We start from the raw sequence: 24,918 nt of genomic DNA, 5'->3' as shown, positions 1-24,918 counted from the left end.
CCACAACCGCCGAGTCTGTGCTCCAGGGCCCAGGAGCTGCAACGACCGAGCCTGCGCGCTGCACAGGCAGCGCGCTCATCCGGAGCCCACGCTCCGCGGCGAGAGGAGCCACCGCAACGAGGAGGCCGCATACCACAGCTAGAGAGCAGCCCCGCTCGCCTCAACTAGAGAAAAGCCTGAGTAGCAGCAAGAGCCAGCAAAGTCATTAAAAAAAAAGATGCTTGACTCAAAGATTTTTCAACTTGACGACGGTGTGAACGCAATGTGCGTTTGGTAGAAGCTGCACTTCGAAGTTTGAACTGTAACCTCTCTCCTCCCGGGCTGGGACGTGGGGCAGACCCCCTCATGATGGTGACAATGGACAAACGACACACACCACCCTGTGCCCAGACAGCCCTTGTGCTGCTCACCTGCAGTACAGCATTCCATCAATGACACAATCGACATGCCACTTTACCATGAAATAGGCCTTTGCCTTGGATGACTCTGCCTAACTGTAGGCTAATGGAAGTGTCCCGGGCATGTCTAAGGTGGGTGACGATCAGCCGTGATGTCAGCAGGTTAGGCGTATTAACTGTATTTTCAACTTATGATATTGTCAACCTATGATGGGTTTATTGGGTCAATGAAGATCTTTATATTAGAGTTAAGAGTTAGATAATGTGGAGCCGTCTTAGTAAAAGAGGGAAAAAATTTTGTTCATCCATCTTACAGGACTGTTTGCAAAAATAATCTTACCAGCAAATTACTTACAAGCAATAGACTCATAAGCTGGAAGGCCTTTCAAGGCATTTCAGACAGGAGGCCTATAGCTAATGCTTCTCAGGTGTACAAAAAAATAGGTATGTCTGCCTTGGGGGCAAAGGAACAATGACATAACAGGTACATGTATAAAAACATATATTTTGTTTAACTATCTATTTGTACAGGTATCATTAAAACAGTCTTTTCAGAAACAAAAAATGACCAAGACTATTTCATTCTCTAATGAGGACTTACTTCCCTGGTGGACCAGTGGTTAAGAACCTGCTCGCCAATGCAGGGACCCCTGCATTGGTCCCCGGGTTCGATCCCTGGTCCAGGAAAATTTCACACTCTGCGGAGCAACTAAGCCCACGTGCCACAACTACTGAGCTCACACGTTAGAGCCAAAGCTCCACAACAAGAGAAGCCACCACACAAGAAGCCTGCACATCACAACTACAGAAAGTCTGAGTGCAGGAACAAAGACCCAGCATAGCTAAAAATAAATGATAAATTGAAGAATAAATAAATATTTTTTAAAAAAGAATCTAATGAGCAAGAAGGACTATTTTCACTTTATAAAGCAGGAAACTAAGGCTGAGCACCAAAGAACTGATGCTTTTGAACTGTGGTGCTGGAGAAGACTCCTGAGAGTCCCTTGGACTGAAAAGTGACCAAACCAGTCAATCCTAAAGGAAATCAACCCTGAATATTCATTGGAAGGACTGATGCTAGCAGTTTGGCCACCTGATGTGAAGAGTTGACTCACTGGAAAAGATCCTGATGCTGGGAAAGATTGAACGCGGGAGGAGAGAGGATGACAGAGAACGAGATGGTTGGATGGCATCATCAACTCAATGGACAAGAGTCTGAGCAAGCTCCAGGAGATGGTGAAGGACCGGGAAGCCTGGGTGTGCTGCAGTCCACGGGGTCACAAAGAGTCAGACACGACTGAACAACAGAAGCCCAAAGAGAAGATTTCTTCAAGGTCACACTGTGATCCTGCCTGTGAGCTGGGGCAGAGCAGGTAGTCAAGAATCTGGAGTCAGCTTTCTAGCTGAGGGAAGGCTGAAATCAACTGGGGAAAGACTTGACTTGTTTTACAAATAAACCTTGTGCTACAGAAATGCTATACAGTAACTATGTGAAAAGTGAAAGTCCCTCAGTCGTGTCTGACTCTTTGCGACCCCACGGACTATACAGTCCATGGAATTCTCCAGGCAAGGATACTGGAGTGGGTAGCCTTTCCCTTCTCCACGGGATTTCCCCAACCCAGGGATCAAACCCAGGTCTCCTGCATTGCAGGTGGATTATTTACCAGCTGAGCCATAAGGGAAGCCCAAGAATACTGGAGTGGGTATCCTTTCTCCGGTGGATCTTCCTGACCCAGGAATTGAACCGGGGTCCCCTACATTGCAGGTGGATTCTTTACCAACTGTGCTATCAGGGAAGCCCATATAGTAAGTAAAGCAGCATTCAATTGGAATCAAAATATATTAACCCAAACGTAAGAGCATAAAACCTTGATAATACCAAACATGGGATGATAGTAAACTTATGCATACAATTTTGACTTATAAATTAAGCATTCTTAGCAAGAAAAAAAAAACACCCTAATAAATGTTTTTGTGAAGTACATTAAATACTGTTAGAAACAAATAAAATAGGGGTTTGAGGACGAAAGAGCCCCTAGACAGTGGCTGGTGGAGAATCAGGAAAGTCCCTCTGGAAAGGTTGGTGTGGACCAAGGACCACAGGCCCTGCAGAAGGAAAGGACAGAGGTGGGACAGGGGAGGTGGGGTGGGGTGAGGAGGTACCCCGGGGCGGGAGGGTGTCCTGGGACCTCGGAGGCCAGCAGGACAGCACCAGAGGGTGCACACCGAGCCAGGTGACAAGGAGAGAAAGGAGGCAGGGCAAAGTCACCACAGGCCTTGGTGGCAGGTTCAGATGTTATTTGGTAGGCCACCAGGAATGGCATGTCCTAAGTGACATTTTAGGAAGGTGTAATCTGGCAAGGACACACACAAATAATTAGACCAAACTGTGGTTAAGAGGCTGTTGGTGTCATAGTGAAAGTGAAACACTAGGAAGTGGGGAAAAAAAAAATTCTGGGCTCACAAAGCAGCAGTAGGGGGGTAGTGTAGAGACCACTCGACAATATATGACAATAAAGTTCCGAGCAGATGAAAAGTAAGAAAAGAAATCAGACAAAAATAACAGAGAAATACCAGCTAACAGCTGATCCTGGAATCCAGGAAGGAAGGCCTAAGCAAGTGTGTGTGAGCTTAGTCGCTTTAGCTGTGTCCCGACTCTTCGCGACCCTACGGGCTGTAGCCCAGCAGGCTACTCTTGCCCATGGAATTTCCCAGGCAAGAATACTGTGTGTGAAGTGAAATGAAGTCGTTCAGTCATGTTAGACGCCTTGCGACTCGGTGGGCTGTAGCCTACCAGGCTCCTCGGTCCATGGGATTTTAAAGGCAAGAGAACTGGAGTGGGTTGCTACTTCCTTCTCCAGGGGATCTTCCTGAACCAGGGACCAAACCCACATCTCCTGCATTGCAGGCAGGTTCTTTACTACTGAGCCACCTGAGAAGCCCATGCCAAGGCATAAAAGCAATGAAAAACACCACAAAGAACTTAAGTTTTGGATCACATAAAAAATTTATGTATTACCTATAAAAGTCATTAATACCAACAGGGAAGCAAAAAGGGAGAAATCTACAAAAACAGGAAATACGGTATATAATCATCACATATAGAAGTCATACAAACTGCAGAGAAAAATTAAACCCAAAGAAAAAGAATGGACAAAGGATTAAAAACAGAAATATAAATGGTTAATAAACATACATACTCTTCAAAGTTATTATTAAATGAGAAAATAAACATTAGATACTTAGCCCAGTGCCTAGTACCATGCAGGGCCTCAGTAAAGTGTCACTGCAATGAACTCTCATATCAGCAAAGGTAAATGACATAAACCTCAGGAGGCAGGGACTGGGGATAGAAATTAGTACAACCCATTATGAACCATTAGAAAATATGGATGAATCATTTTACTATATACCAGAAAACTGAAAATAAACTATACTTCAACTAAAAAAATTTTTAATGTTTATGCCTTTGGTCCAGAAATTACCCTGCTACTCTTCAGAAGCTAAAGATACAAGCAAACCTTAGAACATGGGTTTCTGTATCAATATGCTCACTGCAGCATTACCCTAAAGAGAAATAAAAACAATCAGAAATAACCCAAATGTCCCAGAATAAATACTCCACAATAGAATATTACAAGGTTATTTAAGATGCCTTTAAAAAAACATATGCCATTAAAATGCTTATAATAGTTAACTGGGAAAAGGGATTCGGGGACTTCCCCGGCAGCTCCGCTCTCCCAACGCAGGGGACCTGGGTTCAATCCCTGGTCAGGAAACTAGATCCCACAGGCTACAACCAAGACCTGGCATACCCAAATAAATAAAATTTTTAAAAAAGAAGGGGTTCAAACATACAAATAGGTCTTTATAAAATATATACACAAAAAGTTCTGCAAGATAATAAAAGTATAAATATTATTACTATATTAATGTATTAACTAATATTAATAATTGGGTATTAATAATATTATTTCCCAGTGGCAGAGAACATGAATTTTCCTTTGTCCTTTCTATATGTTCCAAATTTTCTTCTATAAGCATGTCTTGTTTTTATTATAGGGGAAAAATACAGTCTCTGAGGAAAGTCGGTGACAAGCCCCTGAAACCAGATGCAGGAGAGCTGTCGGAGCAACAGGACTGAATGCACCGGACCAGGTTCCAAAGCCAGTTATGAGGCTTAGGGTCTTTGTAATCAAAGAAAAGGGCGACCATAAGAACAGGCCTAGAAATTCAGTGATTTACACCACGATGTGAATGGCTTGACAGGCAAAATCTTCCCATACAGAAAGCATCTTTAGGGACTTCCCTGGTGGTCCAGAGGTTAAGAATTCACCTGCCAAAGCAGGGGACTTGGGTTCAATCCCTGGTCAGGCACTAAGATCCCACATGCTGCAGGGTAACTAAGGCCACACGCCACACCCACTGAAGCCCACGCGCCTACAGCCTGTGCTGTAGTTACAGAAGTTACAGCTTCTGCAGCTAGAGAAAGTACCACATGAGAAGCCCACACACTGCAACGAAGAGCAGCCCTGCTCACCGCAGAGAGAGAAAGCCCACACACAGCAAGAAGACCCAGCACGCCGTAAATAAATAATTTTTTTAAAAAAAGAAAGCATCTTTACTATAGCAGAAAGAAAAAGTCGTTTTACTTGAACCAGTTTTTAAGCAAGAGAAAGGCTCTGAGTATGTGTGCTGGTGGTGGGGTTGGGGGCGAGGAGCAAGCTGCCCTTCAGCACATCACTCCCACATATTTCTAAAAGCTTGCTGATGTCTCGGGAACAGGGGCAGGGGTCAGGAGCCACACTCCCAGATGCAGACACCAGTTCTGCTCGGAACTTGGCTATCATGGGCAAATTACTTAATTGCTCTATGCCTCAGTATTCTTATCACAGAATGTACATAATGTCAACCACTTCAGTGGTTTCTTATAAGGACTGGATGAAAATATATGTGAAGAGCTTAGTAAGTGTCTGAGATACAGTAAACATTCAATAAGTGGAATATGAGGGAGCTCCCTGGTGGCCTAGTGGTTAGGAATCTGGACTTTCACTGCCAGGGCCCAGGTTCAATCCCTGGTCGGGGAACTAAGATCTTGGAAGCTGCGAGGCTTGACCAAAAATAATAGTAATAATAAGTGGAATATGAAGTTATTCTATGTCATTTCACTGCCAACCAAAAACAGGGTGGCAGACTTAGGGTGGATAAATCAGAGCAAAGGATGAACACACTTAAAAACTGAGATGATGTGCATCTTGGCAACCCAAGCTGCTCAGGTGGCTCAGTGACTGCCGTGGGAAATGTACTCATAGTAGTTCTGGACGACTCACCTAAATTCAGGTGAAAAACATTAGCTGCTGCCTGCCCACCTGCATGTTATTTCATTGTGTCTAACACACCATCTATACGATATCACATTTTATAAGATGATAATAATAGAATATAAAAACTTAAAAATAATAGTTCCTTAAGAGAAACATTTACACTCACTTTAATGCATGTGAAACATCTCTTTGGGAAGAAAACAGTAAGAATCACAGTCTTTTGAAGAAATGGTGGGAATCTGCCTGCAGAAATGAGAACTATAGTCAAGAAGTCCTGTTTTGAGCAAAGATTTAATCTGTTCAGCATATACAATCTCCTTCTAGAAAATGTGCTTTTCTCCCTCTTTAGAACCTGCTTGCAACCAGGGCTTCCATTAGAGACTGCAAATTCTCTAAACTGTGTGAAGACTGAACAGTAGCAATTCGGGAGACACAGAAGAAACAAGGGCAGTGCCTTTTTCGCAGCCGTTTTTAAAACTCTGGCCCAAGTGTCAGGTTTGAACTTGAGAATGTCCCTTCTGTCCTGTCTGGAGGTGGAAGGCCTCAGGCCCCCTCGCTCCAGGCTGGACGCTGTCTTTAATGATGATATATGAGAGTCCTTGCCCCTTGGCCCTACTGGGGGGCGTCAAACATGGGATGCTGCCCACCCGAGTATCAACAAGTGAATTATAAACTGTGTCAATCCGAGTTAATGCAAAGCTGTAATCCTCTTTAACAAGAGATCAAATCACTGCCATGAGTTATGTTCATTCCGTAATCTGATAAGGAAGAGAGGGAGCCTCTAATAAAAGAGTAATGGGAGCTTTTAATGATGCTGGGGAGAGGCAGGGCCAGTGCAAGTGTTCCCGCTGATTAGATCAGTGTTGCATATTTGTGCGTGCTTGTTTCACCTGTCAGAACAACCTGTGTCTTTTTAGGAGATAAGCCTCAGAGAAAACATCTGTATCTTAACCATTCTTGCTGGCAAGATTTCCAGTAACGAAAAGTCCTCTGTGGAGGGTATTTCTGGGGATATTAGACAATGTGCTCTCAAATGCTGAGCTAACTTCATTGAAATATTTCACCATTATTCAGCACATTATGTCTAATAAAAAGTGTGTATGGGGGGTAAAGTAGGTAATAGGGAATCAAAAATGGTCTAAGTAACTTCTGGGTTACCAGTTAGGGCGACAAGAATGCCATGGATACGATATGCCCACACTCAGGGTGCAGACCCACACACAAAAATGGCGCAAGAAGATGAATTGCCTGCACAAATTCTATTATACGGAGGCACCTCAAGAACAACGTGGCAGTGATGTTGACAAAGCACTTTACAAGGCTGGATCACATTTGTACGTTTCTAAAACTTCAGATGTAAAACAATAATGTATTTGGTGCTTAGTGGTTATCATTAAAGGATTCTCTCCTTGTTCTTTTTAAAGCCAGGAGCTTTCTGGAAGGAGTGGGGAAAAGTAGTTTTTGCCTGGGAAGGAGAGAAAGGGGGCCAAAATAAAAGTTCTTGCTGTTCCTATTGAGAATTTAAGTTATTTGCAAAGGGATGGAGTACCTACAAAATGTTGAGATTGCTATCATTTTTGTAACAAGAAAAAAAGCTTCTCAGGAAAATCCAAGAACCTAACGCTCTTCATGGGCAGTACCAAAACCGGATTTAGCTTGCTGTCTCTGAAGCTGCCGTTAAATGCAAGGGAAACACCAGCTTTCTTAGGGAGACACTAAGCTGACTGCTGCTGCTTGGCCTGCTTCTGTGCTGGCAAGAAAACCCACAGCGACAGAGCGAGCAGTTCCCATGAGCCCCCTTCCCAGAGCTGGGGCCGTGGCCAGCTCGGAGGAACACATCATGACCTGCCTCAGAGTCTGACTCAGAATTTACTTCTCCTACTTGTTAGACCAGCATTTTACTATCTGACCTCCATCAACATGGCAAGTGAAGAACAAACTTCTTTAAAAGTCTGCCTCGGGGAACTTCCCTGGTGGCTCAGTGGTAAAGAATCTGCCTGCCAATGCAGGAAACATGGGTTCAATCCCTGGTCCAGGAAGATCCCACATGCCACGGAGCAACTAAGCCTCTAGGCCCCAACTACTGCGCTTGCGCTGTAGAGCCCAGGAGCCGCAGCTACCGAACCCCTGTGCTACAACCCATGAAACCTGCGAGCCCCAGAGAAGGGGGGCTCGATGAGAAGCCCGCACTGCAATTAGAGTAGCCCCGCTCTCCACTACCAGAGGCAGGGAAAAAAAAGCACCTGAGCACAGCCAAAAATAAATAAATAGAAGCCTGCCTCGGGGGTTTCCCTGCGGGTCCAGTGGCTAAGACTCCATGCTCCTGATGGAGGGGGCCTGGGTTCAACCTGTAGGCAGGAAAATGGTCTCACACACCGCAACTAAGAGTTTGCATGCCTCAGCTGGAAGAGTCCAGATCCTGCGTCCCATAACTAACACTCAGTGAAGCCAAAATAAATAAAAAATGTATTTAAGAAAAAAGTCTGACTTGGAGGGTCTTTCAAAAATACAAAAACGCGGATGATTATTTCCGCAACTGACAAATTCTTCATTTCGTTAGAACCATAATAAAAGGCCACCTGAATTCTCGCTTTGCCCTCCCTCCCTCTGGTCTAACAGCACTCCAGGGCTTGCCACCGTGTAGTGTAAGCTGGTTCTAAAATATCCTTGCTAAGCTTGGTGAGCGTGGAATAACTTCACCAGTCAGTGAGGTGAACAGCAATCCTGTAAATCATGCAAGTAACATACTGGCCTGTTGCCGAGGTGGCAACACTACATTTAGAGGAATTCTCTGCCATCAAGGTGACAAGGCCTTTGTCCTCCTCAGCCCATGTATTAACTCCGCTGCTTCAGGATCACATGCTGCTTTGCCCTCCTCACAAAGGTGAGTGTGAAGGGCACACGGGAGCAGCACTGCCCCATGCCGAGAGCACCCGGGGGCCCAGCAACGCCAGCGATCGTTTTTAGACCTGTGGTAACCTCCTCGCTTGCATGCAGACATGTGACACGGGGGCAAAGTGGGGTTTCTCTTCTTTCCTCTCAGTACCAGGAGCGCTCATCAGGCCTGCCATAGAAACCCCCTGCTTCCCTCCTAATGGGGTGGTATGAAGTGTCAGTGGTTACCTGAGACTTTCACTAACAAAGGAAACCCGAGGGTGTGTAAAGTCATGTGAATCAGTATGCAAGGTTTACCTAGATGATGCCCCCAAACGGAATTCTGGTAATACAGGAGCAAACTGGGCTATTCCACACCTTAAAAGAGTTTTAAGTAGATTGCTTGAAGAGTAAATCACCTAGCATGAGAAAAGAATATGTATCAGCAGAAATTACCTAAATAGATAACACTACACAGACTGCACCACAGGCAAAATAAAATGAAGATGCCGCTCACCACCTGTGTAAAGATCCTTTTACTCATAGTAATTCTTCCTTCACTAAGAATATTCTAATACCCTGTGTTAAAGCTCTCTGCGTTCTTTCCCTTAATGAGAGCTATGCTCTGGTCTCAATTCAGTTCAGTTCCACCAAGGGCAGATTTTTTTTTTTTTTTTTTCCAAGGGCAGATTTTTTGAGCTCAAAGTGGACAAATGACATGGAGGATTCAAGGCCAAGTAACAGCACTTGTATTCTCTCCTTCTCCTCTCTTTATTAACACTGGGTATTAATCTAACTCAGGCAAATGTGTGAGGCGATAAACTGGACCCAAGAAACAACTAAAGAAGAGAAGGGCCTCTCTCTCCAGATTTGGGTGTGGTAGAAACCACAGGTAGAGCAGCCTCTACCGAAAGGGCCAGAAAACTTGTTATGGGCTTCCCTCGTGGCTCAGTGGTCAAGAATCTGCGTACCAGTGCGGAAGACAAGGGTGTGATCCCTGGTCCAGGAAGACCCCAAACACAACGCAGCAACGAAGGCCATGTGCCACAACTACTGAGCCCATGCTCCAGAGCCTGGGAGCCACAACTACTGGGTCTCATTCTCATGGCAGGAAGCTAAAGCAAAACAGAAGCGTGGAAAATAAAACATCTCGCTTTGTCCATTCCTCATCTGAGTTCTTTCTCCATAGGTATTTTAAATATTATCAATGTAAGTTCTGTAACATATATATTCACATATTTGTGAGTATTTAGCTGCTTAATTTTAATTTTTTAAACATAAATGGAGATTACAAAAACCTCTTTTTTTTTCTAGTTAACAAAATAATCTGGAGATATTTCCATAACAGCATATTTTTAAAGGCATCACTCTTTTTTTGATCACATATGTCTATTTACTCAAAAGTAGGATTATAATACAGTACTTTGTAGTTTACTTATTACACTAAACATTATGTTAATACATACAGCTCTACTGACTCCTTTTAATAATTGGTTATAACTTCACTGAATTCTTTTCTGTGATTCATTTTAACTAGTTCCCTACTGATGGTCATTTAGATTTTTTAATTTTTTTCTCCATTTAAACAATGTTGCAGTAAAGACTCTACACAAAAATATTTGCCAACTTGCTATTTTCTTAGGTTAATTGCTAGAAGTGGATTTTTCTGGGTCAACAGATACATTTACATTAAAAATTTTTTAAAGTGTTGCCAAATACCCCTCCAGAGTGATTTTGCCAATCATGTTCTTAACAACAGTATACGCAAGTGTCTGCTTCCTCACACCATCAACATGGGGGATTACCAATCTTCTAATGCTTTCCAATTTAATAAGAAAAAATGAAATGTCATTATTATAATTTGCATCTTTTGACAATCTATTTTTTGGCCATTTGTAATTTTTCTTTTATAATTTCTACGTTTGAATGTTGACATGCTTCACCCACTATTTTTATTGGGATATTCTTAAGAGATCTGTAAAAACTCTTTACACAGCATTATTACACGGTAAACTCATGTTACACTGAACTATTTCTTTACAATTTTTTCATATACTTATAACTTTGTTTTTGATATCTTTTTTAATTGACTCACGTAGTCAGATCTACCAATACCTTTCTCTGTGGCTTCTGGCCTTGGTGTCGTGCTTACAAAGCCTTTCTCTACCTCAAAATCATTAAATCTTCTCTGTTCATACATGTGCACTAAGAATGTCATGTCTGTAACTCTGTTGTACTCTACCATAGATACAACTGTAAAAATGGGCTGGATGTTCCCACAGGCTTACCTTCAACAAATCTAGATACCATTAAACAAAACAAAAAGGCATATCTGTAACTTAGCAAAACCAAAATTATTCACCTAGAGAAAAGCAGTATGCACTGATATTGAAAAGAAAGGTTCCCATTTCTCAGCATTTTGTGGTATATACAAAGTGGGAAACCAAATAGTACAGTACTAGATTATTTCCATTTATGGAATTATCTAAACAAAAACAAAATAGGCCTTCCTCCTAAGAGAAAGTAACACTACGGGCTGGCTCTGGGAGACTTGATATTCAAAGCAGAAAGAGCGAATGGCCACTTATTTGGCCTATGGTTAGCCTGGCCTATCCAGACTATGCAACATGAGCATGAGCCTGTGTGCCAGCCTCAGTGTCCTCAGGAGCCACGCAGAGGGCGTATGCTGGGTTCTCCAGCTCTGAGACCTCTATTTAACGCCTTGCCACACGCACAGTGGCTAAACCAGCTGAGAACAATGCTGATAATTAGCAACGTCCACAAGGGGCAGCTGCTTTTTCCTACAAGCTCCAAATGCCACATGAACTGTTGCCCAGCAAACACAATCCCATCACCTCCTCTCTCACCTGCTCTACTGAAGTGGCAATGTAACAGGGTTCTGGCCAACGAGATGTGAGAAGTCTTTGGCGGTCTTTCTGAGAAGCTTTTACTGTTCTGATAAAAGAAAATCAATGTGGCTGACACCACTCCTTTCCTCTTCTTCCTACCCAAAATGCATGCTTGATGGCTAAAGCTGCAGCAGCCACCTTGGGACCACAGGGGGAAGAATAAGAGATGCTGGCCCCAATACCACTGAGAAGGGAAAAACACTGCTAGTCATTACCTGCCTCCCCTAGAATTATTCTGCCAGAAAAATAAACTCCTGTTTGCTTATGCCTCTGTAGTCAGGTTCTGTTTCTTACATATCAAGCCCAACATAATCCTTAATAATAGAGTCACCTTCAAGTTATCTTTACATCTAGAATACAGGAGGCCCTCAAAAATTGTGAGTAAATAAATTAGATTCTGGAAAACAAGGCATCCTGGGGTATCAGGCAACTCAGGAAAAGTCCCACCTAGGAATGGCAGCTGGTCTCCAGACGGTGCAGCAGTGCTGTATCCAAAAGGCGCCCTAATACTTAGATCAGGCTCTCTTTATGTCTGGAATAACAGTGTTACCTGGACAGGTCTGTCTTCCTTTGTAAGAACCTGACTTTCCTTTCCTGTTGAAGTAATTTTTTTCATGTCATCCCGACAGAGAATCTAAGAAGCACACATTTCACTCTATTATTTTTAAAAACAGACTAGATCAAGAAATAGATGAGAAAAAAACAAAACAAAACAAGCAAAACCAGCTAGACATAAGCATTCACAGGCAAGCATAGGAAGTCACAAAGATGTGAGTATAAATTCACTCAGAATCATCCATAAGCTGTTTTGTAATCAGGACAAAAGCAAACAAAAAAACTAATCACCGTTGTGTTCAACTAAACCTGCATATCTACTACTTTTCAAGGGGAGGAAATCTGATGGAGTTTAGTAGCAAACTAAATACTCTCAAATAAAAAGGCTAAGTACAGCTTGAGGGATAAAGCTGGCAAAATCCACATGTGCCTACATTATGACCAATAATATCACTTGGTAAAGATTTATGTTTTAAAACGTCTATCACAGCATTACAACAATGATAATTTAAAACAATTTAAATTTCCAAAAATTAGCGGATGGCTAAAATAGACATTACGTAGTCACTTAAATTTTTGAATAATTTTAATGATACTAAATGGTCAGAGTATGCAAAATATTTAAATAAAAAGATCACAAGAGTAGAATATAATTTTAATTACATAAAAAGAAAAACAAGAACATACTGAAAGGGAAACCATAAAGACTGAAAGGAAATACCCTCAGATGTTAAAAGTGGTAATGTCTTGTGCGTGTTTATGTGGTGCGTGTGTGTACACACTCGTCCTATCTCCGCACACTGACAGAACCTAGAAACAATGATGCCTAGAATAATGAGCATCTCAGCGCCCAGAACTTGGTTTCTAAAAACCATACTCCATTAAAAACAGTCAGCATTCCTTGGAGAAAGAGTGATTCCAGGACTGGAAATGGGAAAATGTGAGATGAGCCTAGAATACCTTGTTGTGGTGGAACGTAAGAAGTACTCAAAGAATAAGTGGGGATATCTCAAAAAGATGAAACCAGCTTGAAGGGACTTCTATTAATCTGAGACAAACCAAAATAAATAACGACAGCAACAGATTCTAACTGAATAAAATAGGAAAGCATGAGTCCATACTGATATAAATGAATGTAAATAATAGAGAAGAGATATGGCTAGATAAGTAATATTATAAAAATATTATGTTGTAGTAGAATGCCAACTAATAAATATAGAAGGAATGATTCTTTAAAAAATGGATAATTCTTTAATTATCTCTAAATTATGAGTATACTTTTGCATACACATTTCCAGTTTGCAAAATGAGCATGTACTTCTTTTGTAAAAAATACTCAAAAAAACCCCAAAATTCTCAACATACTCGGAACAAACAAGACATAATGCACATCCCCAGAGCAAGCTCTACACCCATTTTTAAAAGGAGAACATACACATAAAATCCCAAACACATGGAGCAAGTGTGTGTGCACTGTCCCAGCCCATCTAGCTAGAGAAGAGCTCAGATGTCCAAAGCAGGTGGCTAATGTTAAAGACAAAACAGCAAAAACAAAAACCCACCAGAGACAGCACTGAGATTTACAAAAATTTTGTTTTGGTTTTACAGTAACTATGGGAGTGAAGAGATGTTACAAGGACCCTTTCAGTGATGCCGATGACAAATGGTTAACTGATAAGAAGAAACGGAGAGGGCGACAGGCTTTAGCACAGGTCAATACTGGGCTTTCATGAAGCCATTTGAGACATATAATTAATCTATTACTCACCTGGCATCATCATTCATTGTGGTATGGTCAATAGGTGCCATGAAGCTCAGCAGCTTGCTAAGCACGTGAAACCTAAATAAAGTAGGAAAAAAACAGGCAGCAACATTAGTAACTATTAACCTAGAAAAGGAAACACATTCTATGAGGTAACAAACTCCACATGATCGCAAGAACATCCGGCTCCAGAGTGGAACAGGGAATAATTTCTAGGCATGTGCCACTCATAACCATAAAAACCCTATTCTCCTATAACAGTGTTATAGGAGAAAAGTCTGATAAGGGCACATTGTAAATGACAGTAGTTCTACACAACTCCATTATATCATGGCCCAAAAAAGGACACACATTTGTGCCCTGAAGCAATACACTAAGCCTTAAACATCACTCCAGACAAGAGATGGTGAGGACCGGATTACCCCATTGTCCCCTTCTCTGCATATATCCTGATTATTTTTCAGTCGGGAGCAGAGGCAGTGGCATACCATCCAAATGGAACACCTCATCACTCACTAGCATTGGTTCCCAGAGTCAGAAAAGGCTTTCAGAATCACCTTCATTCACCAGTTCCACCAGACCTTTCATTTCACCCTTCTTAAACTAAGGCCTACAACTGCTACGTAGAGTCTACTCCCTACATTTTCAGTCAAGGTGTTATAAAAACTGAAGTTGTGTCAGTTCCATCTCCCACCAGTAGAAAAAAAGAGGTATTTTTATACAAAGTGCTTTGAGATCCTCTTGTGAAGAAGGCTGAATAAATATTTGACCTTACACAGACCAAATTAGAGCTAAGAGAATTCAAAGAAGGTATCCCCTTCTATTTATAAAAGAAGAGGCTGCAGTACATGTCATATAAAATTCTAACCAAAAAAAAAAAAACCTCTTCTTGGGCAAAATACTATCCACACAAAAATGATATAACATATGTGTAATGTTTCACCATTTAAAAAACATTTTTACCCACATCAAAGAATTTGATTCTCTACCACCAAATAGCCAAGCCTCCCAAATTTCAATCTTTAAAAAATGAATTTTAAAGGCTAATAGTGATAAGATTTTTCCCATTACAAGAGTAATAGAAAAAAGCATAAATCCATTACAGAAAATTTGGAAAACCAACTAAGTACACAAAAAATGCATACATATTCTTGCATCTACAGAAGGACTGTTATGAATATTTATTAATATTATTAATATTTTGGTTAATTATATTCATTTTACATAGTAATCCACACAACACAATTTCCTATTCTTTTCTTTCACTTAGCATTGTATCTCCATAGCTGTATACAAAATTCCAGGAAGTACTATAAATATATTTTCATATTTCTGAACAGTTGTATTGTTTCCAATTCTTCACTTCTTATAAGACGCAAAAACAAAATCTCTGTTCATCATACTTCCTTTATGCCCATTACCTCCTAATTATAAAAAGTAATATATAATTACAAATTCAGAAATACGGAAAGAACTGACAAGTCCCCTGTAATCTCTAGAAATAATCACTGTTAATTAAGTTTGCCTATAGCATTCTCCATATATAAGACAAATATAAACTTAATGTATTTTCACATGCTCATGCATCATGCGTTTTTCCACTGTGTCATACTGTATTCTTTTTAATAGTTCCAGAATATTCTGTTGCATCAATATATTGTAATTTACTAAACCTCCTATTGATAAGCATTTATACAGTCTTCCCCCTTATACTTCCCTGGTGGCTCAGATGGTTAAGCGTCTGTCTACAACGTGGGAGACCAGGGTTCGATCCCTGGGTCGGGAAGATCCCCTGGAGAAGGAAATGGCAATCTATTCCAGTACTAATGCCTGGAAAATCCCACTGACAGAGGAGCCTGGTAGGCTACAGTCCATGGGGTCGCAAAGAGTTGGACATGACTGAGTGACTTCACCCCCTTAAAAAAAGCATTATAAACAGTGCTAAAGTGAAGATTCTTTTCTTTATTTTATTGAAGCATAATTGATTTACAAAGTTTTGCTAATTTCTGCTGTATAACAAAGTGATTTTGTGTATATATATATATATATATATATATACACATGTGTGTGTATTTAACATATGCAGAGTACATCATGCGAAATGCCTGGATGAAGCACAAGATGGAATCAAGATTGCTGAGAGAAATATCAATAACTTCAGATATGCAGATGACACCACCCTTATGGCAGAAAGCGAAGAGTAACTCAGAGCCTCCTGATGAAGGTGAAAGAGGAGAGTGAAAAAGCTGGCTTAAAACTCCACATTCAAAAAATGAGCATCACGGCATCCTGACCCATTACTTCATGGCAAATAGATGGGCAAACAATGGAAACAGTAACAGACTTTATTTTCTTCGGCTCCATAATCACTGCTGATGGTGACTGTAGCCATGAGATTAAAAGACGCTTGCTTCTTGAAAGAAAAGCTACTACCAACCTAGTCAGCATATTAAAAAGCAGAGACATTACTTTGCCGACAAAGGTCCGTCAAGTCAAAGCTATAGCTTTGGCAGTAGTCATGTATGGATATGAGAGTTGGACCGTAAAGAAAGCTGAGCGCCAAAGAATTGATGTTTTTGAACTCTGGTGCTGGAAAAGACTCTTGAGAGTCCTTGGACTGCACGGAGATCAGATCAAACTAAAGGAAATCAGTCCTGAATATTCATTGGAAGGACTGATGCCGAGGCTGGGGCTCCAATTTTTTGGCCACCTGATGTGAAGAACTGGCTCACTGGAAAAGACCTGATGCTGGGAAAGATTGAAAGCAGGAGAAGGGGATGACAGAGCATGAGATGGTTGGATGGCATCACTGACTGGATGGACATGAGTCTGAGCAAGCTACCAGAGTTGGTAATGGGTAGCGAAGCCTGGCATGCTGCAGTCCATGGGGTCGCCAAGAGTTGGACATGACTGAGTGACTGAACTGAACTGATATATATACACACACACATTTTTTTTCATATACTTTTCCATAATGGTTTATCACAGGGTATTGAATACAGTTCCCTGTGGTATACAGTAGGATCTTGTTGCTTATCCATTCTAGGTTGCCATGCCCTCCTCCAGGGGACCTTCCCAAACCAGGGATCGAACCCACATCTCCCACATTGTAGGCAGATTCTTTACCATCTGAGCCACCAGGGAAGCCCTTTAATGTCTTTTAGGCTTCACCATACTTCAGTTTTCATCTGAAAAAATGAAAACTATTTTTGGCTATGTCCAAAGACAGGTTTAATTCACTGTCTAGACAAAGACTATGAACTATACCCAATAGTTGCGTTGTCTGATCCAGGAGTCATTGGCCACAGGTGGCTTACTGAACACTGGAAATGTGCACCAGATTTTGAAAATTTCAGATGGAAAAAATGTAAAATATATCACGAATAATTTTAAAACAATAAATTGTTAAAATACTATAAGCTAGATATTGGGCTAAATGAAATGTATTATTACTTAAGTACACTTATTTTCTTTTTCCCCCTTTTTAATTGCAGCTACTAGAACATTTAAAATTATACATGTAACTGAGGAACCTATTTGCAGGGCAGGATTAAGAGTCCAGACTTAAGAGAATGGGCTCGTGGACACAGCCGGGGAAGGAGAGGGTGGGACAGACTGAGAGAGCAGCCCTGAAACATACGCATCACAAGGTGTGAGAGAGACAGCCAGGCAAAGCCCCTGTATAACAGAGGAGTTCAGCCTGCGGCTCTGCGATGACCTGGGGGGGCGGGGCGGGAAGGGGTATTACAATCATGGGTATGCTGATAGCTGATTCATCCTATACACGGAAGAAACCAACACAACACTGCAAAGCAATTACCTTCCAATTAAAAGAAAATTTAAAAAATTACACATGTAAAGGTACTTTTTATTGGATGGCACTGCTGTGGAATACCTTTATACTTTAATACAATATATTCAATAACTAGTAACTGCATGGTGAAGGACAGGCTTTTAAGTAGTAATCAGATTAAAGATGATTTAATACAATGCATTTTTACCTCATCTCAGTGCTGAGGATGGATGCATGTTTTAGTATTAAAATTACCAACCATATTAAGAAGGAATAAATATAATTTTGTTGCAGAAGAACACACAAACACAAAACACAGTATGACATTTCATTATTAAAGGCCTGAGACTTTAATTCATTTACATTAAGATTCTGCTTAAATCAGGATCAAATCCACTTACAGATAATGCTGAGTAAAATACTGGGAATTAATAATCATAATTATTTCCAAAAACCAGCATATTTCCTTTTTTTAAATGTTATTTTCTAGCGTCCAACTAGCAAACTGCTAACAACCAATCTGACCAGGGTGATGCCACTGACCTGCTATCATTGAAATTAATGTTTCCACAAGGCCATGTTCACCTTTGCTATGGTATTCCTTTTTTTCCAACCCTACCACAAACATACCACCCTTATGGCAGAAAGTGAAGAGGAACTAAAAAGCCTCTTGATGAAACTGAAAGAAGAGAGTGAAAAAGTTGGCTTAAAGCTCAACATTCAGAAAACGAAGATCATGGCATCCAGTCCCATCACTTCATGGAAAATAGATGGGGAAACAGTGTCAGACTTTATTTTAGGGGGCTCCAAAATCACTGCAGATGGTGACTGCAGCCATGAAATTAAAAGACGCTTACTCTTTGGAAGAAAAGTCATGACCAACCTAGATAGCATATTCAAAAGCAGAGACATTACTTTGCCGACAGCTGCTGCTGCTACTAAGTCGCTTCAGTCGTGTCCGACTCTGTGCGACCCCATAGACGGCAGCCCACCAGGCTCCGCCATCCCTGGGATTCTCCAGGCAAGAACACTGGAAGTGGGTTTCCATTTCCTTTTCCAATGCATGAAAGTGAAAAGTGAAAGTGAAGTTGCTCAGTCGTGCCCAACTCTTTGCGACCCCATGGACTGCAGCCCACCAGGCTCCTCCATCCATGGGATTTTTCAGGCAAGAGTACTGGAGTGGGGTGCCATTGCCTTCTCCGACTTTGCTGACTAAGGTCTGTCTAATCAAGGCTATGGTTTTTCCTGTGGTCATGTATGGATTCGAGAGTTGGACTGTGGAGAAGGCTGAGCGACGAAGAATTGATGCTTTTGAACTGTGGTGTTGGAGAAGACTCTTGAGAGTCCCTTGGAATGCAAGGAGGTCCAACCAATCCATCCTAAAGAAGATCAGTCCTGAGTGTTCAATGGAAGGACTGATGCTGAGGCAGAAACTCCAATACTTTGGCCACCTCAAGCAAAGAGCTGACTCATTGGAAAAGACCCTGATACTGGGAGGGATTGGGAGCAGGAGGAGAAGGGGACAAAAGGATGAGATGGCTGGATGGCATCACCGACTCAATGGACATGAGTTTGAGTGAACTCCGGGAGTTGGTGATGGACAGGGAGGCCTGGTGTGCTGTGATTCATGGGGTCGCAAAGAGTCGGACACGACTGAGCGTCTGTACTGAACCACAGACAAAGAGCAAAGCCTGCCCATGGTGGAACCTAGTACCAGTGATGACAGCTGGCACACCACCAGCTCTTCTGGATGTCTAATTTAAAGGAAGTTATTTACGACATGTATTCTCATCTATCCTGGAGAAGGAAATGGCAACCCACTCCAGTAATCTTGCCTGGAGAATCCCATGGACAGAGGAGCCTCACAGGCTACAGTCCATGGGGCTGCAAGAGTCTTGGACACGACTGAGCAACTAAACCTATTCTCATCTAGCCTAGGCCCTTTGTTAAAACCTTCACAGCAGAGTTCTAATGTAGCCTAGATATCATGTCGGTGTCTCCTAAGTCCTAGCCACAGAAACAACTCAAGAGCCACAGGTTAGAAGTGGACTCTGGAATCAGACCAATTAGCTTAAATCTTACGTTCATGATTACTAGCTCTGTAACAGTGGGTGAGTCACTTATCTGAAGTACTTTACATGAGTTAGCTAATTTCAATCTGCATGACAGTCCTATGGAATGTGCCTTCTATTATCACACTGGCTTGACAGATGAGGAAACTGAAGCACAGAGAGATGTTAAGTGACTTGCCCAAGGGGTCTCAAGGCCAGTCAGTGCAAGAGTCAGATTTCAAACCTGAACATTTTAGCATCGGAGGATATGTCTTTTCCACTTCTGCATGTAAACTGCTCTGCAGTGCCCGACAGAGAGAGTTTTATAAATGTTAGTTGTCGTTATTGCTATATATGAACATCACTGATTCTGACCACATCCCACACGGTCATGGTCACCAAGAGAGCCTCGATGAATACAGGTGATGGAACTGCAACACAGTTCAAAGCACGTGACCTTATTTATTACTTTTCCTCTTACTTCTTGTGCTGTGCTATAATTGCAGACTTACGGGAAAGTTACCAAAGTAGTGCAGAGTTCATGTACACCTTCACCTAGCTTCCTCGAATGCTAACAACTTACACCAACGTAATTATCAAAATTAGGAAATTAACACCTGTACAGTACATTACCTAAACCACAGGACTTATTCAGTGTCACCCATTTTTTGTCCCACTGTCCTCTGTCTTTCCAGGATCCGATCTAAGGCCCCACAGTGCAGCTAGCTGTGATGCACTGCTCCAATCTCTGACAGGTGCTCAGGCTTCCTTGTTTCTCAATGACTTGCTACAGTCCACAGAATAACGTCCAAATGTTGAGCATGACCACGATTTAGCACCCACTTATTCACACAGTCTCACCTCCTGTTATTCCCTCATATTTACTTCAAGTCCGCCAAAACAAATGAACTTTGGTTCCCAAAACAGATGGAGATATTGTCAAGCCTGTGTTTGGCAAACATTATTCTTTTTGGCCTTTCCATAGGCCAACTCTTCCTGGTCTGCTCAGTGTCAAGTGTGAATGCTGCATCTCACAGAAAGTCTTACTCGATAAGCGGGTTAATTTTACTGTCACGATCATCCAAAAACATGTCTGTGAGGCACTAGAGTAGGCAATAAGGTTGGAATTAACTTGAAAAAAATCAGCACAATTCTTGCCCTCAAGGGACACACAATTATAGATATTTGCCCTAGCAGCTTTAAAACTCACAAAAATAATGGCTAACAAACACATGAAAAGATGCTCAACATCACTCATTATCAGAGAAATGCAAATCAAAACCACAATGAGGTACCACTTCACACCAGTCAGAATGGCTGCGATCCAAAAATCTGCAAGCAATAAATGCTGGAGAGGGTGTGGAGAAAAGGGAACCCTCCTACACTGTTGGTGGGAATGCAAACTAGTACAGCCACTATGGAGAACAGTGTGGAGATTCCTTAAAAAATTGCAAATAGAACTACCTTATGACCCAGCAATCCCACTGCTGGGCATACACACTGAGGAAACCAGAATTGAAAGAGACACATGTACCCCAATGTTCATCGCAGCACTGTTTATAATAGCCAGGACATGGAAACAACCTAGATGTCCATCAGCAGACGAATGGATAAGAAAGCTGTGGTACATATACACAATGGAGTATTACTCAGCCGTTAAAAAGAATTCATTTGAATCAGTTCTGATGAGATGGATGAAACTGGAGCCGATTATACAGAGTGAAGTAAGCCAGAAAGAAAAATACCAATACAGTATACTAACACATATATATGGAATTTAGAAAGATGGCAATGACGACCCTGTATGCAAGACAGGAAAAAAGACACAGCTGTGTATAACGGACTTTTGGACTCAGAGGGAGAGGGAGAGGGTGGGATGATTTGGGAGAATGGCATTCTATCATGTATACTATCATGTAAGAATTGAATTGCCAGTCTATGTCTGACGCAGGATACAGCATGCTTGGGGCTGGTGCATGGGGATGACCCACAGAGATGTTATGGGGAGGGAGGTGGGAGGGGGGTTCATGTTTGGGAACACATGTAAGAATTAAAGATTTTAAAATTAAAAAAAAAAACTCACAAAAATACAGTAATATAGAAAAAACATCTTTTGCTCTTTTCAATTCTTTTGAAGAGCACATATTTGCAACAGCAATGCCAATAGGTAAACACAAGAGAAATCAAAGGCTCTAACACTTTCAAATGTTTATTATGTACTAGACATATACACATTATTTGAATCCTCGAATCAAATCCGTCCCTCAAACCAAATCAGGCTTCCTTGGTGGCTCAGACAGTAAGTAAAGAGCCTGCAATGTGGGAAACCCAGGTTTGATCCCTGGATCAGGACGATCCCCTGGAGAAGGGCATCGTGACCCACTTCAGTATTCTTGCCTGGAGAACTCCATGGACAGAGGAGCCTGGAGAGCTACAGTCCATGGGATCACAGAGAGTTGGACACGACTGACTCTCTCTCACACACATACACACACAGGGATTAGTATTTCAACTTATTAAATGAGTAAAGTGAGGCTCAGAGAATAAAGAGCAACCAACATCATACAGCCAGACAGAGCCAGTCTCCTGACTGAAATCCTGGGCTCCTCCCTCGAGAGAACATTTAAAGCCTCACAGAGCTATTAATTAATTAACTAGAAGTATAGTTGATCTACAACATTGTATTAGTTCCAGATATACAACATTGTGATTCAATATTTTTATAGATTATACTCCATTTAAAGTGATTATAAAATAATGGCTATATTTCCCTGTGCTGTTCAATTTATCCTTGCTGCCATTTTATTTTGTACACAGTAGTTTGTCTTTTAATCCCCATATCCCCATCTCACCCCTCCTTCTCTCCACTGGTAGCCACTAATTTGTTCTCTCTGTGAGCCTGTTTCTGTTTTGTTGTGTACATTCGTTTTATTTCTTAGATTCCACATGAAAGCGATAACATACATAGAGTGTATGTCTTCTTCAAAGTTCCAATTTTAAAAGTGCACTATTGGAGAAAAGTCTAATCTCAAAATTAAAGAACAGGTATTTATTCAGCCCGATCGATTATAAAGTACTAGTAGTAACATTATTCTTTAAATCCTATCAGGGATGGGGGTACAGAAGAGACAGGTGCCAATGAGGCACACAGGTGAGTGAGCAAGTAAACGAACATCCCAGTAGGAGACTGATGCAGTCTTGGGATAACAGCAGTAACAATAATAGCAATAATGGCAAAAACACACACAGTGCTTGCTATGTCCCCCATTGTGGTACTGTGTTAGTCGCTTAGTCGTGTCTGACTCTGTGTGGCCCCATGGACTGCAGCCCGCCAGGCTCCACTGTCCATGGGATTCTCCAACAAGAACACTGGAGTGGGCTGCCCTGCCCTTCCCCATGCTGTGTTCCTGGTGCTAGTCTAAAAGCGGTACATACATGTCCTCGTTTGATCCCCGTAGCAACCCTACAAGTCTGGTACTATTATCACCCCCAGTCTACAGATGAAGAAACTAGAACAGAGAGTTTAAGGGTCTTGCTCAGAGTAACTACTAATTGGTGTCAAAGGTGGGATTCAGACTTAGGGAGTCTGGCTCGAGTCCATGCTCTTAACTGGTAGGTACACTGATAACAAACTTGGGAGAAGCAGAAAGGTTTGGAAACTTCAGCACATGAAAAAGGTTAAACAAATTGTAACAATTTAACCTGAGATTTAAGAAAAGTGACTTTCAGTCAAAAGATAATGAAAAGCTGCTCTGCACTTCTTCGAACTTAAAGAAAAATAAGCATTTCCTGATGAGTTCTGTTAAATACTAAAACAAGTTAATTAAAGTAGTAGAATCTGCTTCTCTGAAGATACTTAAAAATGAGACAGATCCACATTTGTCCAGAAATAATTTTAATGACAGGCAGGCTCTAACAAAAATGTGGGATTAGCTATCTGCCTAAAACTGGCCTAACACAATGAGTTTAAGATTTTTTTTTCAATGTGCACTTGAAATGTGCAGTTTCTTCCATACTGAGGCCTTGTGTGAATGATATTATGTAATATATAAAAATAGTTACAAGGAATCTCAGTCTGAAAGCACGGCAATGTCACTTCTCTGGTTCCTTCTTTGTTCCCATTCTTTTTAAGACTTTCAAGGGCTCACAGGTTTGAGGGCTCTCCTCCACTCAGACATATTTCTGTATTCTCATAAAAGTTCCACTCCTCATCTCATTTAAGCACAGTGTTAACAATCTCTGGAAGCCCTCATTTTTTATCTTTTTAGCATACTATGTACATGTATGGCATCATGAAAATAGACCAATATAATTCTGCTTAAATAAGACTCCAAAGTACAATTTTTACATTGTAATAAGGAAATCATTTTTCAAAACTAAAGTGAAAGTAAAAGTGAAGTCGCTCAGTCATGTCCAACTCTTTGTGACCCCATAGACTGTAGCCTACCAGGCTCCTCTGTCCATGGGATTTTCCAGGCGATAGTACTGGAGTGGATTGCCATTTCCTTCTCCAGGGGATCTTCCCAACCCAGGGCTCGAACCCGGGTCTCCCGCATTGTAGACAGACGCTTTACCATCTGAGCCACCAGGGAAGTCCTTTCAAAACTAAGGCAATTTCAATTCTCTTGTCTTCTTTTTTGATTATGTCTCTTTCAGGGAAATACAAATATTATTCAACCTATTCATTCACAGCAGTAGCACAAAAAGTAACTAACACTTTCCATTTCAGAGTAAGAAAAACTGAATCTCAAAAAAGTCTCAAATATTGCTCTAGTCATTTTTCTGCTCCTTAAAAACAGAATCATAAGGATAGAAAAAAATGTCATAGTCAACATCCAAAAGAAGAAGTAATAACACACAATGTTAACATTTGTTCTAAAAAGTAACTCACCGAAGTTTCCTTCCTTTGCTGGCTTTTCTATCTACTTTCTTGTGGATTTTGCTTCGTAGCTTCTGGATTGCAAGCCATTGCCTGGGAAATTCACAAGTGATGTTATGCATCATCAATAGAAACAGTTACACGTGTTGACAAATCAGAATTTTTCTCACTAACAACACTGCATAAGGAAATCATTCAACGTACACCAAGCTCCTCAAGACAGACTGGGGCCAAGCGACTAATCGATTGAAGAGGATTTGTGCAATGGTAAAAAAACAAATGGCAGCTGGGAAATTCTCCAGCAGATCTGGTGAACAATGCTCCTTAGTATGTGGAGTTAGTATGCCAAGCGCTAAATCTACCAGTCTGCAGG

At 41.4% G+C, this 24,918-nt stretch overlaps 1 protein-coding gene across 2 annotated transcripts in view; it reads right to left on the bottom strand.

The window, feature by feature from the left end:
- The window catches only part of AATF (apoptosis antagonizing transcription factor), a 112,676-nt gene that overhangs the window by 12,334 nt on the left and 75,424 nt on the right, over window positions 1–24,918 (bottom strand). Inside the window, exons 10-12 of one of the 2 annotated variants that reach the window (XM_052657748.1) lie at window positions 24,558–24,638; window positions 13,829–13,900; window positions 8,923–9,015 (exon numbers count right to left, since the gene is read on the bottom strand). In XM_052657748.1, coding sequence (XP_052513708.1) covers window positions 9,012–9,015; window positions 13,829–13,900; window positions 24,558–24,638 — 157 coding nt within the window. In that variant the 3' untranslated portion in view covers window positions 8,923–9,011. Of the gene's footprint in view, window positions 1–8,922; window positions 9,016–13,828; window positions 13,901–24,557; window positions 24,639–24,918 lie in introns of those variants that run through there. The other variant, XM_052657747.1, reaches the window with a different exon arrangement.

This window comes from Budorcas taxicolor, chromosome 19 (assembly GCF_023091745.1).
Source record: "Budorcas taxicolor isolate Tak-1 chromosome 19, Takin1.1, whole genome shotgun sequence".
Taxonomy (NCBI): domain Eukaryota; kingdom Metazoa; phylum Chordata; class Mammalia; order Artiodactyla; family Bovidae; genus Budorcas; species Budorcas taxicolor.
This window is presented reverse-complemented; position numbering and strand designations above follow the sequence as displayed.